The sequence below is a fragment of the Anolis carolinensis genome, chromosome 1 (genome assembly GCF_035594765.1).
Source record: "Anolis carolinensis isolate JA03-04 chromosome 1, rAnoCar3.1.pri, whole genome shotgun sequence".
NCBI classification, from domain to species: domain Eukaryota; kingdom Metazoa; phylum Chordata; class Lepidosauria; order Squamata; family Dactyloidae; genus Anolis; species Anolis carolinensis.
Window position 1 is genome coordinate 43,292,974 of NC_085841.1, and position 26,751 is coordinate 43,319,724.

The 26,751-nt window shown below is 39.2% G+C and overlaps 2 protein-coding genes across 3 annotated transcripts in view; one reads left to right on the forward strand and one right to left on the reverse strand.

Moving 5' to 3' along the window:
* Positions 1–21,399, reverse strand: slc4a1ap (solute carrier family 4 member 1 adaptor protein). The gene is made up of 14 exons (XM_003217398.4): positions 20,833–21,399; positions 16,748–16,937; positions 14,626–14,748; positions 12,430–12,490; positions 8,972–9,111; positions 8,361–8,521; positions 6,988–7,057; positions 5,990–6,179; positions 5,315–5,426; positions 4,530–4,764; positions 2,954–3,043; positions 2,224–2,279; positions 811–880; positions 1–297 (listed from the first exon to the last, which is right to left on the reverse strand). Exons 1-14 carry the CDS (start codon positions 21,397–21,399, stop codon positions 248–250), a joined length of 2,115 nt encoding a protein of 704 aa, XP_003217446.1. The 3' UTR covers positions 1–247.
* The window catches only part of supt7l (SPT7 like, STAGA complex subunit gamma), a 19,653-nt gene continuing 14,260 nt past the window's right edge, over positions 21,359–26,751 (forward strand). Inside the window, exons 1-2 of one of the 2 annotated variants that reach the window (XM_062973427.1) lie at positions 21,359–21,498; positions 24,627–25,272. In XM_062973427.1, the coding sequence (XP_062829497.1) occupies positions 24,860–25,272 (413 nt within the window). In that variant the 5' untranslated portion in view covers positions 21,359–21,498; positions 24,627–24,859. The remainder of the gene's footprint in view (positions 21,499–24,626; positions 25,273–26,751) is intronic. The other variant, XM_062973431.1, reaches the window with a different exon arrangement.

Sequence of the window (26,751 nt, forward strand, 5' to 3'; positions counted from 1 at the left end):
TTGTCTTTTTAGTTTTTATTATATAAAAGCACATCTTGCTGTACATAAACCTAATTTGTAAATACACATTTTTCCACATCTATATACATTTTGATACACAATATACACAAATTCATGTCTAGTGGCAGATAATTGTTCACGGACAAGATTTAAAAAGAGTAAACAGATAGTGTGTTGCATGATGTTTGAACAGCTGATATAATTGCTGCTCCAGAGTTTCCTGCTTCCCAAGTCCACCAACTGAAGTTTAATAGCCATATTTTGCATTCAGATGAGTTCTGCCATCACCACTTTGATCTGATTAACAAAAGAAGAAAAATGTATGCATTTTAAAATTCTATTTATAGGAAGGAGTGAGACTTATCCAGTGAAACAGAAGTCATTCGAAAAAACCCCAATAATTACTTAGATCACAAAGAAGTATCCCTCAGTTGCTTTGAACTCCAAATTTTACTTTCCCTGGCCATGGCCATGCTGGCTAAGGTTATTGAGGGCTGTAGGCCTAAACAAAGCCTTATATGTTTGAGAAAGCTGACTTAAGACTTTCTGTGTTAAACTTTATGGTGAAGTTAAGTGAAGGCTTTACAGCAGGGGTATCAAGCACATTTTCATTGAGGGCAACATCAGGCTTATGGTTGCCTTCAAAGCGCCATTGAATCCTTGAACACAGAATCTGTGGCTACAGAATGTTTTAGGCAGCCATCTCTATATTTCCTTTAATTCAAGTGATCCAGAACTTCTTAGTCTCAAAAGTCGTAAACACGGGTCAAATTTGATAACTCAACTTTACCCCTTCTTTCAATGAATTACCTTCTGGTGGCATCCATACACAGTAGTCTGGATCATCTTCTGGGTATTTTGAGGACACACTGTTTCCAACCTGCAGGACAAAATATACATTGTTCTTTTAACAATAGGGAATGAATGAGACTAAGGGAAAATGACAAACCGGAGAATCTGAAGCTACTCTCTTGGTTCAAACACATTGCCAAACCATAGCTTTTTAAGACTATAGTTTTAAAGAAAAGTATTATTTAAGCAACCTTTCCAGTTTGGATTTAATATCAAACTATGGTTCGTTACAAATAAAACGCCAGGGAGGCAGAGAGGGGAAGCAAGCCTGATCTAAAGCCATGAATTATCAATACAACGTCTCAAATCTCTATTCTAAGCCAACGTCTCAAATCTCTATTCTTGAGCCAACAATGTGATGCGGCAGCTAAAAAAGCCAACGAGATTCTGGCCTGCATCAATAGGGGTATAGCGTCTAGATCCAGGGAAGTCATGCTCCCCCTCTATTCTGCCTTGGTCAGACCACATCTGGAATACTGTGTCCAATTCTGGGCACCACAATTTATGGGGGATGTTGACAAGCTGGAAAGCGTCCAGAGGAGGGCAACTAAAATGATCAAAGGTCTGGAGAACAAGCCCTATGAGGAGCAGCTTAGAGAGCTGGGCATGTTTAGCCTGCAGAAGAGAAGGCTGAGAGGAGACATGATAGCCATGTACAAATATGTGAGGGGAAGTCACAGGGAGGAGGGAGCAAGCTTGTTTTCTGTTGCCCTGCAGACTAGGACACGGAACAATGGCTTCAAACTACAGGAAAGGAGATTCCACCTGAACATCAGGAAGAACTTCCTCACTGTGAGAGCTGTTCGACAATGGAACTCTCTCCCCCGGGCTGTGGTGGAGGCTCCTTCTTTGGAGGCTTTTAAGCAGAGGCTGGATGGCCATCTGTCGGGGGTGCTTTGAATGCGATTTCCTGCTTCTTAGCAGGGGGTTGGACTGGATGGCCCATGAGGTCTCTTCCAACTCTACTATTCTATGATTCTACGATATTATATTGTGAGTCACTAAAGGATCATCTGGATGACACATTGTAAAATTAAAGTTCTATTAAAGCTTTGATTTTGACTTAGAATGACTTATTCTACCCAATGAAAAACAAATTGTATTTTCAGAAAATAGGGTTTGTTTGTTTCACAGTAGTTTTATAAACTGCACAAAGGCAAAACATGAAAACAAGAGATGTACTTCCACAAAGGGACTAATTTCCAAATAGTACTTTATCTATTGGCCTGTATAGCACTGGAAAGGAAAAGCTACCACATCACCAGTATTAAACAATTCTCTATAACTGAGTTAAAAATAAAGAAAACCCAAAAGAATTTATATGCTATTGAGAGCTTCTATCCAATAAAATATTTAGCTCTCTCAACTCACCTTACTTGTACTGTTAGCTTTCTTACTTTGGGGCTTTTCTATAGGCTTCTGAAACACTAGGAAAAAAACAGTGGAAAAAATGTGTTATTAATGCTCATTTCTTTAGGAAAAGTAGTGCAGCTAGTTCAAGCAAATAGATTCCATATGTGAGAAGGGCACCAGCTAAGAGGCTGCTAATGCAAATACTGTAGCTCTTCTGTCTCTGAATCTTAAGAGTATCCATCTCAGAACATTGTGGCCAATATGAAATAGAACTGGGAGTCTATCTTTATCCCTACCTTAGGTATTATGCTATCTCAGGTTATATATCATCAGGAAGAAAAGGAAGCAGTGGAATATTTATTTATTTTTTTAAAAACATAACTTTTGTCTATCTAGGAAAGTATTGTTTAAGTGACTGGTCAGCATTGTGCAGAAGCAATTAACCATCTATTCTTTTTTTTTTTGCAATGAAAATGATTCATATTTTAACACTGTCATTAATATAATCTCACCTTTTTAAAACATAAAGTTAAAATAACATAATGGTTCTTTTTTCTTTGAAAATTTGTAACATGTATGAATCCAACAGTGGTTTTTTTTTTTGTTTTTACCCATCATGCAATTCAGCAGAATTAGATTAGCTATTATGAGGACAGCCACTTTTTAAAATCTTGCACAGTATACCATCCTAGTACATTAAACAAGCCAGGGAAGCTCAGCTGGGAAGCTGTTCTATGACACTGCTCACCGTGCGGCTTCTTCTGCAGTTTATCCACTGGAGATTTGCCCTCTGGCGTTATTGCATCTTTACTCAAAGGCTCAGACTGAGACTTCATTCCTGTAAAAGTAAAGCAGGACCCAAGAGATTTAACAAATCAGATCTTTTAATGAGCACAGGACTAGTAAAAGTAAAGAAATTACTGCCTTTTAATCATTAACTGCCTTTTTCTTTCTGAACAACATAATTCTATTTTCTGTTTAATTCAATAAAAGCAAATCTCTTTAACAACACCTTTTACATAATAACAGCAACAATACTTTCAAAAAGTCATATGGGATGAGAAATGTCCAGGAAGCTTTAATTTGATAAGTACATAGCTAAGGCAGGTGGTACGCTGAGGTGTGGAGGAAGAGGCCTAAATTAGCTGTCCGAATTTAAGACACAACTGAAGACCTATATTTTTCAGCAGGTCTACCCAGTCAATTTTAATTTGTGAATTTTAACTTGCATTTAACCTGCATTTAATGGATATTTTATAGTGTTGTGTTTTATCTCTATGTTTTAACCATGTGGTACCCTACCTTGAGCTGCAAAGAGAGGCGAATAATAATAATAATAATAATAATAATAATAATAATAATAATAATAATAATATCTGGGGATGTGTCCAAGAGTTAGGCTAAACTACCACTACCAGTACAATATACAAACAATATATGTATTTTACCCACCTCTCCTATCAGCTCAAAGTGGGGCAAAACAAAGGTGGCAACATATAGAATAGTCATTATTTTATGTTGGTAAGAAAATTTCAACCTGCATTACTTATGGGTTGATGAGGTGAGATTACTACCATATTATCAGTGTTTTAGTCAAATATCCAAACAACAACTACTACTGGGAACTTACTTTTGATGACTAAAAAATCCTGCCTGAACTTAAAACATTTTAAAATAAATAGTGCTGCCAAATGTGCTCACCATAGCTCATATAGTCTAACACCAGTTATTTGAGACAAACCAGAGCAGCCTCTGGTGACATCAGATATTTAGAAGCTGCCTGAAAGGTGGTAAGTGCAATGTCATGTCCATACTCTCCCTCCTGTGCATTTGCCTTAGGCCATAAAGAGCTAACAGTAATATACAGGAGAAAAGAGGTTGGACTTGGAGGTAAAAATCTAGACTTGGTCAGAGAAAAAGAATGTATAGGATATTGAGCATATACGTATTCTATCTTCCCTCTGAGTTGGTATAAATTTGTCTCAAAACTAGACCGTTTCACTGAAATTTGTCGCTAAAATTAGACGGTGCTGCTTTAAGTCTCTTTTTCCGAGAGAAAAAGTGGGGTACAGTGAAGAAGCAGCAGCAACAATAAAAAGAAATAAAAGTCTTCCTCTGTCTATCTCTATATTAAGTCCCATCATTTTTATGTTACAGTACTCTGTAAAAATCTTGGTTGGGATTTTCATAAGTTGTTAATCAAATGATCAAAACTAAGCTTTTAGCTAGACAACATGTAAAAAAAAAAGAGTACATTAACCTCCCGCCAACTTTTTACAATCTCAGTTAAAATGCAAGTGAATTGAAAATGTGAGTTAAATAACCATCACTAATGGATTCCATGTCTTGACTGCAGTGAGAAGAACTGGGAAGAACTTTGTCCTGTTTAACAATTTCTTGTGTAGTAATTTCTGTTATTGGAGTTTGTGTCCCTTGATTTGAATTCATGTCCATTTTTTCTTCTTCCTCCTCCTCCTCCTCCTCCTCCTCTTCTTCTGATCCTTCATCTTTCATCTTTAATAGATTTACAGGGACATCAGGACGTTTCACAGGCAACTTCTGTGTGTCAAAAAGAAATTATAACAAAAATCATATGGTGACACTGACAATTTAGAGTAATAAGAATGATGTGATATACTTTTCTAACAATGTAATAAGCGTTGTCGAAGGCTTTCATGGCCGGAACCACAGGGTTGTTGTGTGTTTTCCGGGCTGTTTAGCCATGTTCCAGAAGCATTCTCTTTTGATGTTTTGCCCACATCTATGGCAGGCATCCTTAGAGGTTATATATACCTCACAACTTCTGAGGATGCCTGCCATAGATGTGGGTGAAACATCAGGAAGAATGCTTCTGGAACATGGCCATACAGCCTGGAAAACACACAACAACCCAATGTAATATGTACTTTTTGGAAATCTACAAACTTGTAGAAACATATCTCAAAACAAATTAAAGGCTGGATTGCTCCGACAATGGAAGAAGGTAAGAGTAATGTGGTCTTGCTATCTTTGAATACCCATTACAATAGATATAACTTCTAAAAAGTAAAGTAGATCTAAAACGGTTTCTACAATACAACCCCAAAGACATGGCCACCCTTTAACTTACCCCTACAGTTCCAGTTTTCAGTCTGAACTTGCTTCCCCCTTTCATGGCCCCAAACAGGGGTAAAGTTAGCTTTTTAGGCTTGTTTTGTGTTTCTAGGTTTTCATTCTCAAGGCTAAATGGGATTTAAAAAACAGAAATCAGTATACAAAAAGGAGTGTTTTTTATAAAACTGTGAAGAGTTAGAACCTAACTGCTTACTGGGTCATTATAAATATGTTGTGCCTCTTAAAGCTGGGCAAACACACCATAACCCATCAGAGACAAATCGCAGCACTGTGCATGTTTCCCCTCCCAAGCATGAATTCTCAAATACATAGAGATCAGCATTATGTTAATAGAATCACAAACTATGATATATATTAGCCAGCATTACATTTTAAGTGACCCCCGCCCCCCAATCAGTTCTTTGGGATGTTCCAATGCTGCAGCCAGACTGTTATCATATTTAGACATTATCCCACATATTTTGGCAGTGAAAACAGCAAACTGTTACAGCGCAAAATGGACAAGGTTTAGTAATTACAGTACTGTAAAATTAATACTAAAGGCTAATTGTTCAATTTTTAAATTATTGGTTTATTAAAAATTATATAGTGATTAATTTAATTTGTAAACCACCATGTGTCCCAATTCTGGGGGAAAGGCAGGCTATAAATAAAGACAACAACAACTCACTGTGATCTGAGTTCCGGCATTGAAGCAGGCGTAACTATCTTAATCAGTCCTTTCAAACGCTGCTGTTCCTTCCTTAGTTCAAAGGTTCGCAAGTGAAGCTTTCTACGCATCACGCTGTCTAAAGCACAGCCAGATTTTATTTCTTTCATGAATTCATCCAAGGAATCCTGAGCTGCCAGCTGGGATTGTGCTGCAGGAAGTAATATTTGTAAAATAGTCATGCCATTCTACCATTTAGATACAAGGTTATTCAAGTTTTTATTCAAAGGAAAGGAATCACTAATGGACATAATCAGATTTACCAAAAACATATTACTGATTATACTAACCCAGTTTTATAATTATTTCTAATAATTATTCAAGTAACAAAAAACCTTGTTTAGTATGTTGTGAAAAAACCTTTCAATATTCACTAAAACTCCAAAATGCTAGGAACTTGTAGTTATGAACAACTATTCTCTTAACAGAGATATTACCTATTAAGAGAGAAAAATTGGGTATAAACAAAACAAGAGAGAAAATAACAACCTAAGTTTCAGATTTGTCTGTTCACTAGGGTAGACACATGAAACTATGCCACTAAAGCCAGCATTCCATACTACAAATACTCAAAATAGCAACCTGGCGTCATCTACACAGACTTACAAAAAGGAAAATCTTTGCCAAAATTTTCAAGAGAAATGAGTAGGTGGGTGGGAAAACCCTGGGAAAATGGTGGGGACCTATGAGGACACAAAAAGTGGTGTTTGAAGTCTCATGCATCCTGCAGGCTGTGCACTGTCCATTTGTGATCTAAGTAACTTGAAAATAATCAAAAAGCCCTACATTCAATAAGAAGTAATCTTATGTATACTGTATTGTTTGCAAATCTAAAATAACTCTCATATGATCTAGATTTCTATTTTAACTGACCGGAAAACTTTACTATATGCACATACAAACAATATGCCTTGCTCCCATCTAACCTTCCTCAGTTTTCATAGAAAATGAGATGTTACCTGTTTTTGAAGATTTCAGCTTCTCAGTAATCTCAGAGAGTTCTCTTTCAGTTTCACTTAATTTTGCAACCTACAGGAGAAACAGTTAGGAGGATAGGTGACAGCTTTGCAAAACCCTGAAGATAATAACAACCGTTTTTTAGACTTCAGGTGCAAAAACTAATTTATTAGTTTTATATATGCAACTAGCTGTGCCCGGCCACGCGTTGCTGTGGCGTTGTCTGGTGGTGTTGGTGAGAAATTGTTGAGCTAGTAGTGGTATTGAATGTCTGTTGTATGGTTGTCTTTACGTTTAGTATGCACACTGAAGTGGATTATATGGCAGTGTGGAGTCAAGATAATCCAGTTCAAAGCAGATAATATAAAATTCTAAATAGGTTATATAGCTGTGTGGAAGGGCCTTGAGTCTACATTGCCATATAATCCAGTTAAAATCTGATAATCTGTGGAAGAAGCCTAAGTGAGGCCTAACTGTGCCTGTCCCCTGGGCTGAGTAGGTTGCTAGGAGACCAAGTGGGTGGAGCTTAGCCTTCAAACTGGCAGCAAGTGGATAAAAACTATTATTCCTCTCCCTGTAATTAGGACTTTATTTTTCTTTTCCTTTTTGTTGTATCAACCTAGAGCCGTGAATGATGGGTTGTGTTGTCAAATTTCGAGGTTGGGGGGCCTGCAGTTTTGTTGTTTTGTCCGCTGCCCTGATGCCATCACCCTTTTATATATATAGATATGCTTAACATTTATATTCCATTATTTTTGCCACAACAGACTAACATGGCTATTCTTTTGAAATATATCACAAAATAGATTACTTGCTGCATGAAAGAGAAGAACTAATAGCTCCCACAGGAACAGAATGTTATAAAGGGTAATCATACTTTATTTTGACAAACGTATTTTTCCACTTGCGTCCTTTCAACCCAATACATTTTTATATGACTCCAGTATATAGATTTATAAGATAGGTAGAAAAATGAAACATTTACTGAAAATAAATCAGCATTTGCAAGGCTTGCCGAGCAGGTATTTTTCTTTTACTGAACGACAGTATTTTCTACAGAATCCGTTGTAAACACTGAATATTGTTACAAACAGATTTGTGTACATGGGTGGCACTCTGAAAACTTTTACTGTTGCCAAATTTTTATGACTCCAACATTGAGCTAAGGGGACCATATTTGGGGTCGGGACCCACAGTTTAAGAAGTCCTGATCCAGAAAATACAAAAAAAAAAAAAAAAAAAGAAAGTCCAATCTGTCTGAATCTGTAGTTCAGGGAGCAACAAAACATGCTACTACTTTATGCTTTTTTCTAGAGTGAGATTTTTATTATCAAGGTCAGCCAAGCCTTATGGATCACTGCCTGTAGTTGCTTACCAGTGAATCGTAGGTTTCTGGTTTCTCATCTACTTTTCCAGCTTTTTTCATTCTGTTCAGTCGCTTTTGCTCAATAACGCCTGTTCGATCAAGGAATGTGTCATCGTCACTGTCATAAAAGTCTTCTTCTTCCCAATTCTTTGCTTTTCTTTTACGGGAAACTGAAAGAAATGTAGGCAAAGGATTCTAGAGCAAAGTAGTAATGAAGCCAGCAATAAATCTGCATCCCTGGTTTAGTGATAAACAACTAACTTCACATCACACACACACACACTTCAAAAACAAGTCCAAAATAGAGAGAGATTGAAAGTCTGCAAAGAGCTATTGTAACAACAAATTCAGATGTTCTCATGAATGCCACTGAGCTTCTTGTAGGAAAAATGAGACAAGTCATTTATTTTAAATTGATAAACCGTTTAGTAAGCTTTTCGCTTGTAAAAGAATATTTAATGTTTATACTGCTTTAAATTAGTTAGGTAAGTTTTACTGTATGTTGCCCTGAAGTCTTTAAACAGAGGACAGGATATAACTATTTTAATTAATACATTCATTTTGTGTTTTAAAAAAGCACATAGCTCTTGCATTTAATTTTATAAATTCATGTAATGTACCTGCTTCCTGCCGCAGCACCCCTCTGGCATCCAATATCCTGCAGGCTTCCAATGCACACTGAATCAGCGTTTCTTTCTTCTTCCCTGAATGAATAGCTTCTGCTACAAGCTGCTTCCCTGAAGCATCATCTATAGGGAGTCTATTTGATTCAGAAGATTACAATACAAAACAATGTCAATAATGATCCAAACTTCTGCTTTGTGTTAACATATGTATGGTCAGTTTTTCTTTGTCATAATCTCAGACTGTCTACAAGCAGCTCAAAATAAATTCTGTGAAATCTGTAGGAGTTTTTCCGTTGACCATGTTTAAGAAGTGCTTTTGTCTAGCAGCAGTTTTTGGCTTTTCAGATAAAGCGTGTTTGCCTACTTAGAGTGGGAATGCTTCCAGTGACCTCATGTGGCCGAATATCACTGGATATATATTGCCATACAATTCATTACACAGTTCCCAATTTACTGTGATGGCTCATTTTTCTAACTGAGAAAGAGGCGGTAAAAAGGACTTTTAAATGCAGCCAGAGCAGCTATGGAAATCATCCTTATGGGATTAGTATGAAGATTCATCTCATAACAAACAACTATGTTCTTTCATTTCCCCCCTTTTATTTTGCTCCTTACTCTGAAAGTACTGTGCTGTGTATACTTATTTATAAATCTAGATATTCTACTTAAAAATTGTACCTCAAAACCTGGATTGACTTATGGTTAGGTAAAGGTTTCCCCTGACATTACGTCTAGTCGTGACCGACTCTGGGGGTTGATGCTCATCTCCATTTCTAAGCCGAAGAGCTTGTCGAAGAGGTTGTCCGTAGACACCTCCAAGGTCACGTGGCTGGCATGACTGCATGGAGCGCTGTTACCTTCCCGCCAGAGCGGTACCTATTGATCTACTCACATTGGCATGTTTTCGAACTGCTAGGTTGACAGGAGCTGGGGCTAACAGCAGGCGCTCATTCCGCTCTTGGGATCTGAACTTGGCACCTTTCGGTCCGCAAGTTCAGCAGCTCAGCGCTTTAACACACTGTGCTACCGGAGGCACATAACTCTAACCAAAAAGAAATGACTCATCTCACAAGACAGATTGGATTATAAAGCCGTATTAACGCAACAACAACAAAAGGTATTGTGCATACAGAGGAAATTCAAAAAGGTGTTCTAAGAATGTTTCCACCTAAAATTAAAGCTTCAAGAATGGAGTATGCCTTAGATTTGATGGTGCCTTAGATTCAGTGAAATATGGTATATTTGGTACTAATACTGACTTCAAAATCAAGATGTGATAATATTGGATTTTGACAATATGCAGTGGTCCAAAGAATATCAATCCTAAGAAGCTTTAAACCAATAGAACTATATTTTTGAATAACAATATGGTAGTTATCAGGACCACAATCCTACATTTTAGAGGCTAAAGATGAATGTTTAGTACAATAATAGTGCAGATAATGTAACCCAATTCAAAAGTTATATTATCTTGCAACAATAAACATGCAAGGGGTGTCCACAAGCCTTGATCATTAAGAGTTCCACGTTACGCAACAAGTGGCTACAGATGGTGATTATTTCTTTTAAACTGACCTTCCCTATACAGAGAGTGATAGGAGATAAAGGCCTAACATGCCACCTCTACATGTTTACTATTATGGATATGAAGATTTCAAATACTGTATTTACTTAAATAGAACATTCACATTTTTTGGCTAATTCACCTTGCCAAAATTAGGGTGTGCATGAGATTCACATAATACGGTAATCTTAATGCTGAGTCAAAGCAATAAGGGAGCTGCTACAGGAGCTCCTCTTGAGGGATGTTATCTCTAATTTTATGGCCAGAGCTCAATGCTATGCAATCCTGGGATTTGTAGTTTGGTGTAGCACAAGAATTCTTTGGCGGAGAAGACCCAAGACTTTGTAAAACTACAAGCCCTGTGACTCCTTAGCATTGAACTAAAGTTAAAGTGGATTCATTCTACAGCATAGATGCACCCCAAAGTTTTCTTTTCCATTGCTGAAAGCTTTAGTGCTCCAACACTTTTGTTTTTAAAGAAGGAATTTTAGGCAGGCAGCAATTGTAATGGTCATATTACGAACAATGCAGTTTTTGCCACTGCACATTACATTCATTAGCAAATACCTTTTTTGGTTTCAGGGTTTTGAAAATTGAGGTGCACATTAGATTTGATGGGGCATTAGACTTGAGTAAATATGGGTAGTTTTTGTTGCGTATGATTGTAATGCTGAAATAGTGTTGAAACAGAATGACATTAAAATGGGCAGATATTTCAGTCACTCTCTGCATACTGCTGACTATTTTGCATCCTCTGAGGCCACAGAGTTAAGAGGAGGTACTCAGGGGGACACAGCACTGTTGTGTCTCCTGCACTACCTGCTGGGAGCCCCTCCCCCCTACTTCAACAGGTCCACAAGATCTGGTAGGGCTGAGAAGTTTGCTATGGCTGCCACAAAAGAGATCAGAACATCTCCAGCCAGCCCTCTATTGATGTTTTTGGTGGTTTGTTTGTTTGCCTTTTGTTTAATCTTTGTTTTGTCTGTTTTAATATGCATTTTATAGAGATACGTTTTGGTATGTAACTTTTATGGAGGTACATTTTAGTGTGTGTGTGTGTGTTGTAGTGTTTTTGCTGTGTTTATGTATTTTCATTGTTTTGAAACCCATCTCGAGCCATGAGGAGAGGTGGGTAAGAAATAATAATAATAATAATAATAATAATAATAATAATAATAATAATAATAATAGTTATTATTATTATTATTATTATATCTTTCTCTAACATGATTAAAAGAAATAAAATAGAGCTAGTATTTTTGCACAAGCGCAGCTGAATTTTCAACTCTTAGAAAAAGTATGATTTTTGAATGAAGAAACCATGTGACACTCATACATTTCCCAAATATTACAAGTATTTCCCATGATCAGCTATGCAGTTCAACAACATCTGAAAGGCCACGTGCTTTCAAAAATATTTGTCCTATTATAGATATACTTCATTTACAAATGAGAGCAATTCTGTTCTCATGAGAGCAGCGTGCCATAGACAATTAATGATAAGATCGCTCAATCTCTGTATGTTTCAGATCCTGTGCACAAATCAAATTCCAGATGTATGCTTTCCACATCCTCACTAACCGAGGGCCCATTCACACTAATCATTTGAATTTAGCAATTCAAAGCTATCTTCAAACTGTGGCTGCCAGACAACAAACTCCCACAAAAGCGCATGAAGGAAGCCCTTAACGCACATTAGTGCTCTGTGGTTTATGAAACCATCAAGCGGGCCTCAAACTGGATCCATGATTTCCCATGTAAACATCTGCACAGTGAAACTATTTTCTTCAATACCAATTTGAAACTGACATATGTGGTCAGTGCAGATGTGCCCTGAAAGAAAAACAATTGTATACAAAATAATTTTACAGTATATGTGCCTACATACTTTATCCTACAAAGCCAGGTGCCAGTTCCTTGGGCTTCAAATTCGTATTCTAGTTCTTCTCCTGAAAAGAAAAACAGAGTGAGTACCTGATTACAAGTCCATGTTACCAACTGGATTCTTTTTCTCTCTACAACAATAAGAGACACCAAATACACTGGGCAAATCACTCCACCATATATATTTACTCTATTGTAAAGTCCTTAGGAATTTAATTATATGAATTGAGATTGAAGTGCATATTTTCCAGAAGGCTGACATAAATGTCTCAAAATATGTAAGTATTTAATGGTTAAGCAACGTTAAATATTCATATAATTTCAATGAATTACTACTTTGGAACAAAATCTTGAATTCATCCATCAATTCATAGACAAGTCTAGACCTCATTTTGAAATTGTTTTATAAAGCTCTCTATATTCATATTGAGGGAAATTATACTTTCAGGGGAAGCATATTTGTTGGATCAAAGCTTTAGAAATATTTCAAATATTTTAAGGATTTTTAATGAAAGTGAAGCTTAATCTAAAAAAAGGAGCCTTAGTTTAAAATCTAATTTAAATTTTGGAAATTAGCTTCTTCAGCAACACCCAAGAAAAATTACGGTGGTTGTTACACATTACTCATTTAGGAGATGCAGGATACTGTGAACAATTTCAGCACAACTGAAATCATTTAAATGGTTAAACAACAGACAAAATCTGGAAGTAAAATTGTTAAACTCCTGAATACAACTGCTTAGTGACTTGCACATAAGAGCAGTTAGAAATATTATAATAATCTATCCAAAGAAATAGAACCTGACAACAAAAATGGTAGAACAAGATACCTCTTCCACAATACTCAAGAAATACAAGGGCAATTTGAACTGTGAATAAGGGTGCTACATGAGCCACAGAACAACACATTATCTATTTAGGATAATTTTTAAAGGATTAAATCATTACGCCAAAGATATCTACAACAGAAGCATTATAAATTCCTTCTAGGAAGAATTATTTAATAAAGTAGAGTTGCTCTTGAAGCATTGGGAAAAGAGAATTTATCAGAACAGATGGGATATCTACACAAGACACAGAACCGATTTAAATTCTAACAATAATATGCAAAACAAAAAAATGTTCAACATAGCGGAAATTCTCAATAAGCATTCTGATCCATAAGAAAGGAGATATCAGGAATTAAACAACTGCATTTATCTCCAATGCAAGTGAAGTGAAGCTCAAGATTTTACATTAAAGACTTTCCATGTGAGAAATGGAGTGAGAGATGCTAGACAATCAATTTGGGTTCATAAAAGAAAGAGGAACTAGAAATCACACTGTAAACACATAGTGGCTAACAGAGCACACCAAATAACTTCAGAATAAAACCAGCAAGTGCATTATAATTTGTAGCAAACCCTGTGATTGTGTAGATCACGACAAATGATGGATTGCACTAAAATAAATGGAAACATCACAAGATTTGATTGTACTGATAGTCACCCTGTCAGAATATGGAGAAACAAAATGGTTTCGGAAAGGTAAGCAGGTCAGAAAATAGCTGCATTGTATCTGTACAATTTATACGCAAAACATGTCATACAGAAAGCTGGAAGGAATATCTACAATTTAACATGTGCAAATTATGTAATAGTGCTAGCAGAAAATAGCAAAGATTTGGAATGAATATTGAACAAAAAATGCAAAATGGTTACAATGGAATATTAAAGAAACAAAAATATTTATTAAGGTATAGATATGGAAGGAAGGTATATACAGAGCACTATTCATGTCATGCATTTGTTTACATCAGGATGATTTTAAGGTTCTGAGAATATGGTTCTGTCTTGCTTCTCAATTTGTTAAATATCTATACCATATGCATGGGACTGGTCTTTTGAAGACTGGAATATGGTCTTCAGTACATGGGTGACATCCAACTTTTTATTATTTCCAGGGAAATTATCCACAGTGTATACTTGGCTGAATATAGGCAAGCAAACTAAGAATTAAGACAAAAATCTGTCTTTTTTAGACTTTCTTCTTCTGAAGTATGGGTACTAAGTATATTTTGCAGCTCTTCTATATGTTGCAGTTTTAATAGTGTTTGCTAAGAATTATCAAAATGTTAAAAGCAGTATAAAATAAATGAAATGAATAATAATGCTGCTGGACATTACCAAACATGAAAAAGTATCACAGACCACACACAAACCTTCTCTGTCAAAAAAGCCCTGCAATGCCTTCTTTGGATCTTTCAAATAAAACGCTTCTCGATCCTCCTGAAACTCAATGGCAATTGGGTTTTCTTCACCTTCCTCCTCCTCTGCATCTTCCCCTGAAAAACGAAGAAAGTAAAAACTGGGAATATGAATGGATGTACAAGACAGTATGGTACAGATTCATTTATTATATATAAGAAAGGCAATATTTCTGCAAGATGTAAGCTTAAAATGAAAGCTAAGGAGATGGCCCCTTTCAGGTTTGCCAATATTGTACAGTTACAGATTGAAGGTAGGATCTAGCCCTATAGAGTTCTAAAGATGAAAGATGGCTAGATGAGTATATGTTGTTGTGCAGAGTCAAGTCATTTTCAATTTGTGGTGACTGTGAGACTGAGAGGCCCCTTCCACACAGCTGAATAAAAGTCCACATTTTCTATTTTGAACTGGGATATATGCAAATGTGGACTCAGATAAACTCAGTTCAAAGCAGATATTGTGTGATTCTCTGCCTTGATATTCTGGGCTATATGACTGTGTGGAAGGGCCCAGAGTGTGGCTTGGCCAAAGTCACCCAGTATGTTTCCATGGCTGAGCCAGCATTTGAAGCCTGGTATTTAAAGTGATATCCATGACTCAAGCTACTACACCACCTTGATCCCAGTAATCTAAGGCCTCTTCTACGCTGCCATATAATCCAGATTTATCAAAGCAGGTAATCCACATTATCTGATTTAAACCAGATTATATGAGTCTACACTGTCATATAATTCAGTTAAAAGCAGATAACCAGGATTTTATATGGCAGTGTAAGAGGCTTAAGCCCCCACCACACAGCTATATAAAATCTACATTGAATTGGATTATATGGCAGTGTGAACTCAGATAAACCAAAACACATATTGTGGATTATCTGCCTTGATATTCTGGGTTATATGGTTGTGTGGAAAGATTCTTAGAGATCTCAATACATTTTAGGACAACAGTATAATAGCTCTAAGTCTCAGTTCTTCCAGGAAACCAAAACATTTAAAACAAATGCAAGATTTATCTATTTTATCTTCAAAGAATGCCAGAAGAATAAAAAATGATGAGCTATTTGAGAAATGATGTGGCAAATGTCTTACTGTGTAAAGGGCATATGCTATTAGTTACACCATTACAGTGCTCTCAAAATATGACATTAAACTATGTAACTAATTATTATGTATCAATTTTAAGTTACAAACCAGATACTAAGTGTTTGAAATCATTAATCCTCTTTCAATCAAAATTTATTTGTATGTTTTTATAGCACAGAATTAAGATGACAAATTTGTTGAAAAGGAATTTATTAGCCATTCATTCATTAAATTTAGGAATTTAAGAAATATTATAGGGCAGTGTTCAACTTTGAGATATTTAAAGTGTTAGACTGAAAATTATTGTCATCGTCATCATCTATACATGGTGCATCATGATAATAACGCAGGCAGGTACCACACTGAGCTATTTAATACACAGCTGAGTTAAGTCATTATCATGCAGGAACTGAGCTGGCCATTCTCTGTTGCAACTTCTTAAATATCGTAACTCAATACCTGTGGTGCATACAAAAGATGTCAGGAAGCATGACATTTCAGAGAGCTGTTTTTTGTTAGTGTAGGGCAGTGGTTCTCAGTTTACCAGCTGCTAGGATTTTTGGGAGTTGAAGGCCAAAAAACATCTGGAGATCCCAAATTGAGAACCACTGGTGTAGGGAATCCTGAACTATATTCTAGCTCAGTGCAAAGCACCTTTTTGCATTCTTATCCTAGTCCATTCCCCTGGCATAGAAACCATGCCCAGACATAATTTATAGACTTCCTGCGTAGATTTCTAGTACAAATTTGTCCAAAAATTGTTCTTTTAAAAAGCAGAACAAGCTCTAATCGGAATGTGATCTAGGAGTATGGTAGATAGACCCCACACCAATATTAATGGGAAGAAGTATGTACTAAGCTTGGAACAGACTTTTAATAGCCCACTGTCAAAGAAACATTAGAAATGATGTCTAATTCTACTGAAGCAGAAGATACTAAAGCAGAAAAAATGCAGTGAATTCATACTTCCATGGTACATAGAAATATATCTTACCAATTCCCCAGGAACAACTCAAATCAGTATTCTGACTGGTTTTATTTCTTCGTTCTTCTTTTTCGTCTTGATCTTCATCAGAATCATCACCCAGCATTGTTTTCTCTAACTTGGCCTGCTGCTGCTTACGCAATTCTTTCAACTGGGTTACACTCAATTCTGATTCTGGTTCTTGATCCTCCTCTGGGCCCTGTAGAATATATATTTTTTAAATTGCATGCTTGGGAAAATTATTGACATTGCTTCAGAACTACGTATAGCTATTTACGACATATGAATACTGGCTGATAAAATTTTTCATTCTTTTAAACTAGATGCTTTATACCCCATGAACATTACTTTTGCTCTTTTCAGAATATACATAGATAACAGCTAAACAGAGGCTGAAAGCACATGACTTTAAAATGTATGAAAGGTTAGGTGCATGTCTGACATACAAGAGCACTGAGGACTGTTTCAGGAGCTTTGCAGTACAAAAGAATCACATTCAGCTACTAACCTTTCTGAAACATTTTCCAACTACAGTAGAGTCTCACTTATCCAAGCCTCGCTTATCCAAGCCTCTGGATAATCCAAGCCATTTTTGTAGTCAATGTTTCCAATATATCGTGATATTTTGGTGCTAAATTCGTAAATACAGTAATTACAACATAACATTACTGCGTATTGAACTACTTTTTCTGTCAAATTTGTTGTATAACATGACGTTTTGGTGCTTAATTTGTAAAATCATAACCTAATTTGATGTTTAATAGGCTTTTCGTTGATCAGTCCTTATAATCCAAGATATTCGCTTATCCAAGCTTCTGCCGGCCCGTTTAGCTTGGATAAGTGAGACTCTACTGTATCTGTATGCTCCCCTACAGTACATACCTTTCAAGTATTTGTTTATTTACTTTATTTTTATTTTGTCTTTCTCCTGACATTGGAATTCAAGGCAGCTAACAGTGAGCATGATACAACACAATACAAAAAAGCACAAAGAAAATAAAATGAAAATCCATCAATACAAAATACAATTTAAAAATAATCTGGATAGGCCTAGTAGAAGATAGTGTGTATTACTGATTTAAACTAAGATAGTGTTGAACTGACATATGTCTTCTGGCATGTTATTTCACACTGGGGGGAATGGGGTAGGCTGAAGAAAAATCCTTTGGGTAACTACTTTTGGCTAATTGAAGGAGATGTCTCCCAGAGGTGGATTATATAGGAGAAGACAATACTGTAGGTAACCTGGACCCAAATCCTGTATGTTTTAAAAGTAATAACCAACTCCTTGTACTAGCCTAGACACAAATTGACAGCCAGTGGAGTGACTTCAATATTTATTGGTTTGCTTAATACACTCCTGCATCAAGCAAAAGTTTCACCAGTATATTTCTGAAGGCTTGCCTGGCCCATTAGAAAACCAAGGGCTTGGAAGTGCTACTACTGGGAGGGGATGGAGGAGGGAGGCAATTCACACAGTGATTATGTGACTGGCTTCTGTCCAGAGAGGAGATAATCCAAGATGTGTCTGGATGCAATACAGCCTTTCCTTTTTACATACCCCAAAAGCACCAGATCCCACCTGAAGTTGGGATCTAAATAGGCTCGGTCCTGGTTACTACTTGGATCGAGACTGCCATCAAATACCAGGTTTTGAAAGCTATATTTCAGAGAAAGGAGCTAGCAAAATTAGCTCTTGAGTTTCCTTGACTAAGAAAACCCTATGAAATACTTGCCATCAGCTAACAAGCAATTTGAAAACACATACACACACACACACAGACCCAAGTAGCTGTTTCCCCACTGGTAGGCAGCAACAATAGCTGCATAATATGACCCATGAGCTGCAAGTGTGTGTTAGTCTTTGGACTAGAAAGAGTCCCTGGAATCCCATCCCAAGAGCCTTAGGGCCCTTCCAGACAGGTCCTATATCCCAGGACCTGATCCCAGGGTTTCTGCTTTAAACGAGGATATATGTGTCCACACTGCCAGTTAATCTGGGATAAACAGAAAACCTGGGATCAGATCCTGGGATATAGGGCCTGTCTGGAAGGGCCCATAGAGTGCATCTACACGCTAATGAAGTTTAAGCCACTTAAAGTTGTAGTTTGGCACCAACTGTCTTTGACAGAGAAGGCTAAAAACCATGTAAAACTACACAGCAGAATTAATAATAATAATAATAATAATAATAATAATAATAATAATAACTTTATTTTATACCCCGCCTCCATCTCCCCGAAGGGGACTCAGGGCGGCTTACATGGGGCCAAGCCCGAATAAAAACAGTAGCAGTATAAAACACAGCAATAGACAACAACTTGCACAATAAAAAAAATAAAAAATAAAAATAAAACATTAGCCAATAAAAAACAAGAACTAATAAAAACATGGATTAAAACTGAGAGATTGTAAAAGTAGACTGGGTAAAGTGCACCATATAAATATTGTAGACACAAGGTGACTGATAAAGTGCTGCAAATTCTGGAAGCGCAAATTGGGATGGGAATAGACCCTGTGTCTATATCGAGTTGACAAAGGTAAAAGGTGCAAACCGGTGAATGGTCACAGATACAGATTGCTTCTGGATGAGCAATCTTTATCTAAAGGCTTGAGTAAAGAGCCAGGTTTTCAAGCTCTTTCTGAATGCTACCAGGGTGGGGGCTTGCCTGATTTCCCTGGGGAGCGAGTTCCAGAGCCGGGGGGCCACCACGGAGAAGGCCCTCTCTCTCGTCCCCACCAACCGTGCTTGTGACGGAGGTGGGAGCGAGAGGAGGGCCTCCCCCGACGAACGAAGAGATCATGCAGGTTCGTAGGGGGAGAGGCGATCACTAAGGTAGGAGGGTCCCAAACCGTTCAGGGCTTTGTAGGTGATCACGTGCACCTTGAATTGGGTCCGGAAGGTGAACGGCAGCCAGTGGAGCTCCTTAAGCAGGAGGGTTGACCGCTCCCTATAATTTGCTCCAGTTAGAAGCAAGGCTGCCGAACGTTGAACTAGTTGGAGTTTCCGGGCCGTCTTCAAGGGCCCGGAAATTAATGCAGTCAATTAATGCTGTCAATTAATGCTGTTTGACATCTCTTTAGCTGCTATGACTCAATACTATGGAATGTTGGGTTAGGTGAGGCACCAGGACTCTTTGACAGAGAAGACTGAGGTTTTGGCTGGATCTACACTGCCAAATAACCCAGTTTCAGAATGCAGATTAATTGCATTGCACTAGATTATATGGCAACTGTAGACTCTTATAACCCAGTTCAAAGCAATTCAATCGCATTCTGAAACTGGCAGTGTAGATCCTGCCTTTGTCCAACTCTTATGATTCCATAGCACTAAGCCATGGTGGTTAATGTCGTGTCCAACCTGCATTAATTGTGCAATATAAATGCACCTTAACCATCTACTCTCTGCATGAAATTTGACTGTTCTTAGACCGGGATGAGACTTGAGTGCAGCGGAGTTGATGGCGTAGGAGAATCGCTTCAACATACCTCACAACCTCTGAGGATGCTTGCCATAGATGTGGGTGAAACATACAATCATAGAATCATAGAATAGTAGAGTTGGAAGAGACCTCATGGGCCATCCAGTCCGACCCCCTGCTAAGAAGCAGGAAATCGCATTCAAAGCACCCCCGACAGATGGCCATCCAGCCTCTGCTTAAAAGCCTCCAAAGAAGGAGCCTCCACCACAGCCCGGGGGAGAGAGTTCCACTGTCGAACAGCCCTCACAGCGAGGAAGTTCTTCCTGATGTTCAGGTGGAATCTCCTTTCCTGTAGTTTGAAGCCATTGTTCCGTGTCCTAGTCTGCAGGGCAGCAGAAAACAAGCTTGCTCCCTCCTCGTCTGGAGAGAATGCTTCTGGAACATGGCCATACAACCTGGAAAACTCACAGCAACCCAACTTTGTTTGTGTTTTTAAATACATTACAACTGTACCCTTGGTTCGCCTCTGACACGATAAATAAATAAATAAATAATCTACTTTGAACTAGAATATATGGCACTGTGGGATTTTCTGCCTTGATATTCTGGGTCATATAGCTGTGTGGAAAGGCCCTCAATCTACCCCCTCTAGTCTCGACCTGATTCGCTGACCTGCAAGACGAAGAGGCGGCTGCTACCTCCGAAGCGCAAGACGTGTCCGACGCGGACCCGGCAGTAGGTCCTGGGCGGGAGGCGCGCCTTGTTGAGGAAGGTGCCGTGGGCGCTGCCCAGGTCGAAGACGTAGAGGCCCGGCTCGGGGCCTTTCTCCTCCACCGCGGCCTCTCCCTGCCCGGAGTTGGGAGGCGGGCGGTGCTGGAGCACGGCGTGGTGCCGCGAGACGCAGGGGTGGGCCAGCGAGACGTCGCAGCCCGGAGCGCGGCCTACCATTAGCCAGCTCCGCTCGCCCAGGCCCAGCTTGTCCAGCACCGCGCCGCCTTTCAGCACCTCCAGGCTGTAGCTCGAGGAGGCGCCTTCCGGGCCTGGCAGGCCTCCCCAGGGCGGTTCCTGGTAGTCCGGCAGGACCGGCGGCGGAGGGCCTGGAGCGGGGCCTCGGGGCAGCTTAGGAGGAGCCGCCGGAGCCGCCTCGCCCTCTTTCCCTCGCACCACCGGACCAGGAGGCGGGAGGGCCGGCTTCTTGAAACCTTCCATCTCTCGGGTCTCCTCAGCAGCGTCCGCCATCTTGGCGTGTCCGCTCTGCAAGGAGCCCCCGCGGAAACCCTTCCCCGGCACTTTTGGTTCCGGGCGAAACGTTGGCCTCTACGAAAGGACGGGCCGCAGGTGAGGCGAGAAGGGCAAGGAGGGAGACCGCGTTTTTTTTTTTTGGGGGGGGGGGGTGTTGAGAGTTGTAGTTCCGACAAAAGGCGGAGGGGAGAAATTGGGGCTTCTACGGAAGGTCCTTGACAAGCACACAGTTCGAAGTTCTCCAAGAGGGGCTTCATGGAGACTAGCAAAAAGGGAGCGGGAATAATTTTGTCTTGAATCTCTCTTCATGGAAAGGAGGACTCGCTGTAGAATTCATGCACCTCGGTGCCTCTTTAACTGACAAGGGCTCAGTGCAATGGAATCATGGGAGTTGTATTTCTACAAAGTCTTTATAGCAGGTCTGAGCAAACTTGGGCCCACCAGGTGTTTTGGACTTCAACTCCCACAATTCCTAACAGCCGGCTGTTAGGAATTGTGGGAGTTGAAGTCCAAAACACCTGGAGGGCCCAAGTTTGCTCAGGCCTGCTTTGCAGCCTTCTCTGCCAAACTACAGCTCCCAGGATTCCATAGCACCGAGCCGATTACAGTTAAGACTGTGTCAAAACTGCATCAGTTCTACAGTGTAGAACTCCCTTCAGGGAGCCTCTTTGGGTTGGTACACCCAAAGCTGCATCCTGTATTACAGTAGTTCTCAACCTGTGGGTCCTTAGGTGTTTTGGCCTGCAACTCCCAGAAATCCCAGCCAGGTTACCAGCGGTTAGGATTTCTGGGAGTTGAAGGCCAAAACATCTGGGGCCCCACAGGTTGAGAACCACTGCTGTATTATTTTAATCTTTAAATTGGAGCGGCACTTTGAATGCACCTGTCTTCAAATTGCATAACAATTTATATGACACATGGATCTCACTTGGTTTTCTTAGGCATGGAAGACTGAGGCCCCTTCCATACATCTGAATGAAATCCCACATTTTATGCTTTGAACTGAAATATAGGGCAGTGTGGATTCAGATAACCTAGCTTAAAGCAGATATTGTGGGATTTTCTGCCTTGATATTCTGGGTTATATGACTGTGTGGAAGAACCCTCAGAGGTGGTGTTATATAGTAATAATAATAATAATAAGACTTTATTTATATTCTGCCCTATCTCCCCAAGGGGACTCAGGGTGGATTCCAACAAACAAAAACGAGCCAACATATAAAACAAACTTATAACTTGACATCTATAGATTATATAAAATGTAACCTGTCAAAAATTATATCTAACATAAAACCTGAACATAAGACAGCATTAATTTATAGGAGCCAATGAAGGTTCACTAAAATATGTGAGTTGATTATGGGCCCTTCCACACAGCCAAATAACCCAGAATATCAAGGCAGAAAATCCCACAGTATTTGCTTTGAACTGGGTTATCAGAGTCCACACTGCCATATATTCCAGTTCAAAGATAATGTGGAATTTTATTCAGCTGTGTAGAACGTGCCTATGTGGTCAGTGGTTTTGCCAGTTCCTTCCTCTGAAAGAGCTTGCAGCATCTGGGAGTCACTGGCAGTCTCCCATTCAAGTACTAGCCAGAGCTGACTACTTAGCTTCCAGGATCTTGTGCCTTTACCACTGGTTCAAAGGAAGTACAGTAGAGTCTCACTTATCCAATGTTCTGGATTATCCAACACATTTTTGCAGTCAATGTTTTCAATACATCATGATATTTTGGTGCTAAATTCGTAAATACTGTACAGTAATTACTACATAGCATTACTGCGTATTGAACTACTTTTTCTGTCAAATTTGTTGTATAACATGATGTTTTGGTGCTTAATTTGTAAAATCATAACCTAATTTGATGTTTAATAGGCTTTTCCTTAATCCTTCCTTATTATCCAACATATTCCCTTATCCAGTGTTCTGCCGTTTATGCCGTTTATGTTGGATAAGTGAGACTCTACTGTATTTCTAATATACATTGCAGGTGCACATTGCCTTTCTAAATAAGCAAGAAGTTCTTTTTTTGTAGGACAAACTTATCTTTTAACCTTATAAATGGACTTTTTTTATAAACAGAATGTCAGAAAAGTAACCATAATGGGAAATTGTAGCTAAATGTAGCTTTATTTACAAAATATTAATTACAACATTTTACAAAATGGAACTACATAAAAATATAAAAGTATTAAAGATATATGACTTTGTTAATTTTTCCTATGTATGAAGGCTTTTGGGACACCCTGTATACTGTCTGTTCATGATTGTAAGCCCCCCCCCCCCCCCCCGGAAAGCATAGCTACCTTCATATGCTCCTCATAAGATGATAATGGAACAAGCATGGGCGAACTTTGGCCCTCCAGGTGTTTTGAACGTCAACTCCCACAATTCCTAACAGCTGGTAGGCTGTTAGGAATTGTGGGAGCTGAAGTCCTAAACACCTGGAGGGTCCAAGTTTGCCCGTTCCTGGTACAGAATGTCAATTCTATAAAGAAGTATTTTGGATTTAAAACCAAAATCAGTTTTATGATCAGCCTGAAAGCAACAAAGCCAGCCTTCCTTGCTTCAAAAGATCTTCCCATTGGATGTTAACGTGTATATGTCTGATAAAGAGGAAAAGGGAAAAGACACTGATGGATATTATGAAAATATTAATTCTGTACTGGTCTTAAAATGGCATGGGGAGGACAGATGCAGACTTGGTTAGTCAAGACTATATGTAGTATACCTCAGTGCTTCTTACACTTTTTTCTCTCATGACTCCTTTTCAACTGAGAAATTTTTATGTGACCCCAGGTATATAAAATAGGTATAAAAAGTAAGCTTTTACTGATAATAATCCAGCATTTGCAAGGCTTGCTAAACAGCCTGATTTTCCTTTTTGCGGAGTACAGCTGCAGATTCTATTGTAAACACTGCACATTGTTCCTAACAGATTTGCGTCAGTGGATGGCATCCAGAAACCTTTTACTGTTGCCAGAATTTTCAAGACCCCAACAATGATGCAAGGGGACCCTATTTGGCGTCAGGACCCACAGTTTAGGAAGCAGTGATACACCTAATAACACTATTGCTATTGAGATAAAGAATCCATAGCTGATTTTCCTTTGAGAATATAAATGTTAGTACATAATGAGATCTGTCTCCTGACCTAATTTGAATGTATGGGGATCCTTTGTAAAATGTCATAATTTGTCAGTGCTTTCTCTTTTTTTCAGAAGCTATGAGAGCATATCTGCCCACATGTCTGATGAAGAGATTTACTGAATTGGGCTTCCTCCTGTGAATGATAACTGTGGACAGTATAACTGAAATCTCTTCCTGTCCCATATCTTTCCAATTAAATCAAAAACTTCATTTCATTGTTTAACGAAACTGCAAAGGCTTCCAGGAAAATTTCTTTATAATCTAAATTGTTTCAGTAGAAATCGTTAAGGCACCTGACAACAAGATGCTGCGTTATTGGGGTGAGATCCCAATCTCTTCCAGCCAGGCCAACCGCAGCTCCTTTGACTTGCTTCAGAGGGAATTTCGAACTGTGGAGGTCCAGGATCCTCCTCTGCATCAGCCTTCGGCTAACAAGCCCAGGCCCACTACGATGCTGGACGTTCCCTCGGAGCCTTGTAGCCTCACCACTCACACTATCCAGCTGATCCAGCACAATCGAAGGCTGCGTAGCCTCATTGCCACAGCTCAGGCTCAGAACCAACAGCAAATGGAGGGCATAAAGATAGAAGAAAGCGAGCCTTTGCCGAACTGCCCTGGCTCCCCACCTCCTCCTGACGACTTGCTTCCGCTCGATAGCAAAACACCCCGGATGCCATTTCAGTTGAGGCACAGTGATCCAGAAAGTGACTTTTACAGGTGCGTCTGAAATTAATAGTTAACCCCCCCTCTCCGAACCACACAAAAGTAATTTTTATTGCCTACTCCTGTCATCTGTTCTGTTACTTTAATTAATAGAATTGTAGACTTGGAATTCCTCAAAGGTTATTTAGTGCAGTCTCCCATCAAGAAAGAAAACTTGGAGACAAAACATCCTTTTATTATAGAACTAGCCCAGGTACCCAGCATTGCCCAGGTTATTTGGAAAAAATCATTTTTTAAATTTTACAAAATGCATAAGATTGTGGGTGAACTACAACTCACATCATGCCAGGTTCACCCCGAGAAACTCCATCAGTACTTAAAGTTTGTTTTGTTGGACAAGTTTGTTCTGTATGCATCATCGGTGGAGTGCACTGTGCTCTCTGGCTGTAGGGTAAATTTCAGCTCCCAATATGTTGCATCAGTCTCCTCAAACCGCTCCAGTAGGTTGAGTTAGTCATGGGGGTTTTGGGTGCCAGTTCCATCATCGGTGGAGGTCACAGTTTCTCTCATTGTGGGTGAACTACAGCTCCCAGAAAGGAAGGTCATTTCCCCCCAAACCCCTCCAGTAATCAAATTTTGGCATATCATGTATATGTGCTAAGTTTGGTCCAGATCCATAGCTGTTTGGGTTCACAGTGCGCTCTGGATGTAGGTGAACTACAACTCCCCCAAATCAAGGTGAATCAGTATGTTTTGCTGGTCATGGGGGCTATGTGTGCTAAGTTAGTTCCAGGTCCATTGTTGGTGGAGCTCAAGAGTTTTCACTGATTGCAGATGAACTATACACCCCAGTACCTACAACTTCAATATGTCCAGGCCAATTCCCCTCAAAATCCGCCAGTATTCAAATTCGGGCATATTGGGTATGCATGCCAAGTTTGGTCCAGATCCATGATTGTTTGAGTTCATAGTGTACTCTGGATCTAGGTGAACTACAACTCCCATAAATGGCTCCAAAGACCTCCAGTATTTTTCGTTGGTCATGGGGGTTCTGTGTGCCAAGTTAGTTCCAAGTCCATCATTGGTGGATTTCGGAGTGCCCTTAAATTGCAGGTGAACTACACATCCCAGTATCTGGAACTCTTATAAATCATGCTGAATTCTCCCCAACCCCCTCCAGTATGTTCAGTTGTTGATCAGTTCTTCTGCTTGCTGTGTGCCATAGCAAATTCCACACCAATGGAGAGAGTAAGAAACACTGGGATGTCTGTGGTGGAGGAAAAACAGAAAATCTAGGAGGAAATTATCCTCGTATGAAAGCCTTCACTTGGGTGGTGGGCAGTATGGTGTTTGTGGAGGACATTGGCAGGGCTCTTGGATACGTTCATTGCTATAACCTGCAGTGTTTTTGGAGGCAGGGCCATTGGTGTTTCCTGTGTAGTGAGAGCTATATCTCTTTCTGGAGGCAGGGGCTTGTCTGTGTGAACAGACACCCCAACCACATACATACACATTTTCACTTTTATTATGTGT

Coding starts and splice junctions, on each gene's coding strand:
- slc4a1ap (XM_003217398.4), bottom strand. CDS start 21,399: ATGGCGGACGCTGCTGAGGAGACCCGAGAGATGGAAGGTTTCAAGAAG. Junction 4,765..5,314: donor TGAAAACTGGAACTGTAGGG/GTAAGTTAAAGG, acceptor TTTGACACACAG/AAGTTGCCTGTGAAACGTCC. Junction 298..810: donor TGTATGGATGCCACCAGAAG/GTAATTCATTGA, acceptor TTTGTTAATCAG/ATCAAAGTGGTGATGGCAGA.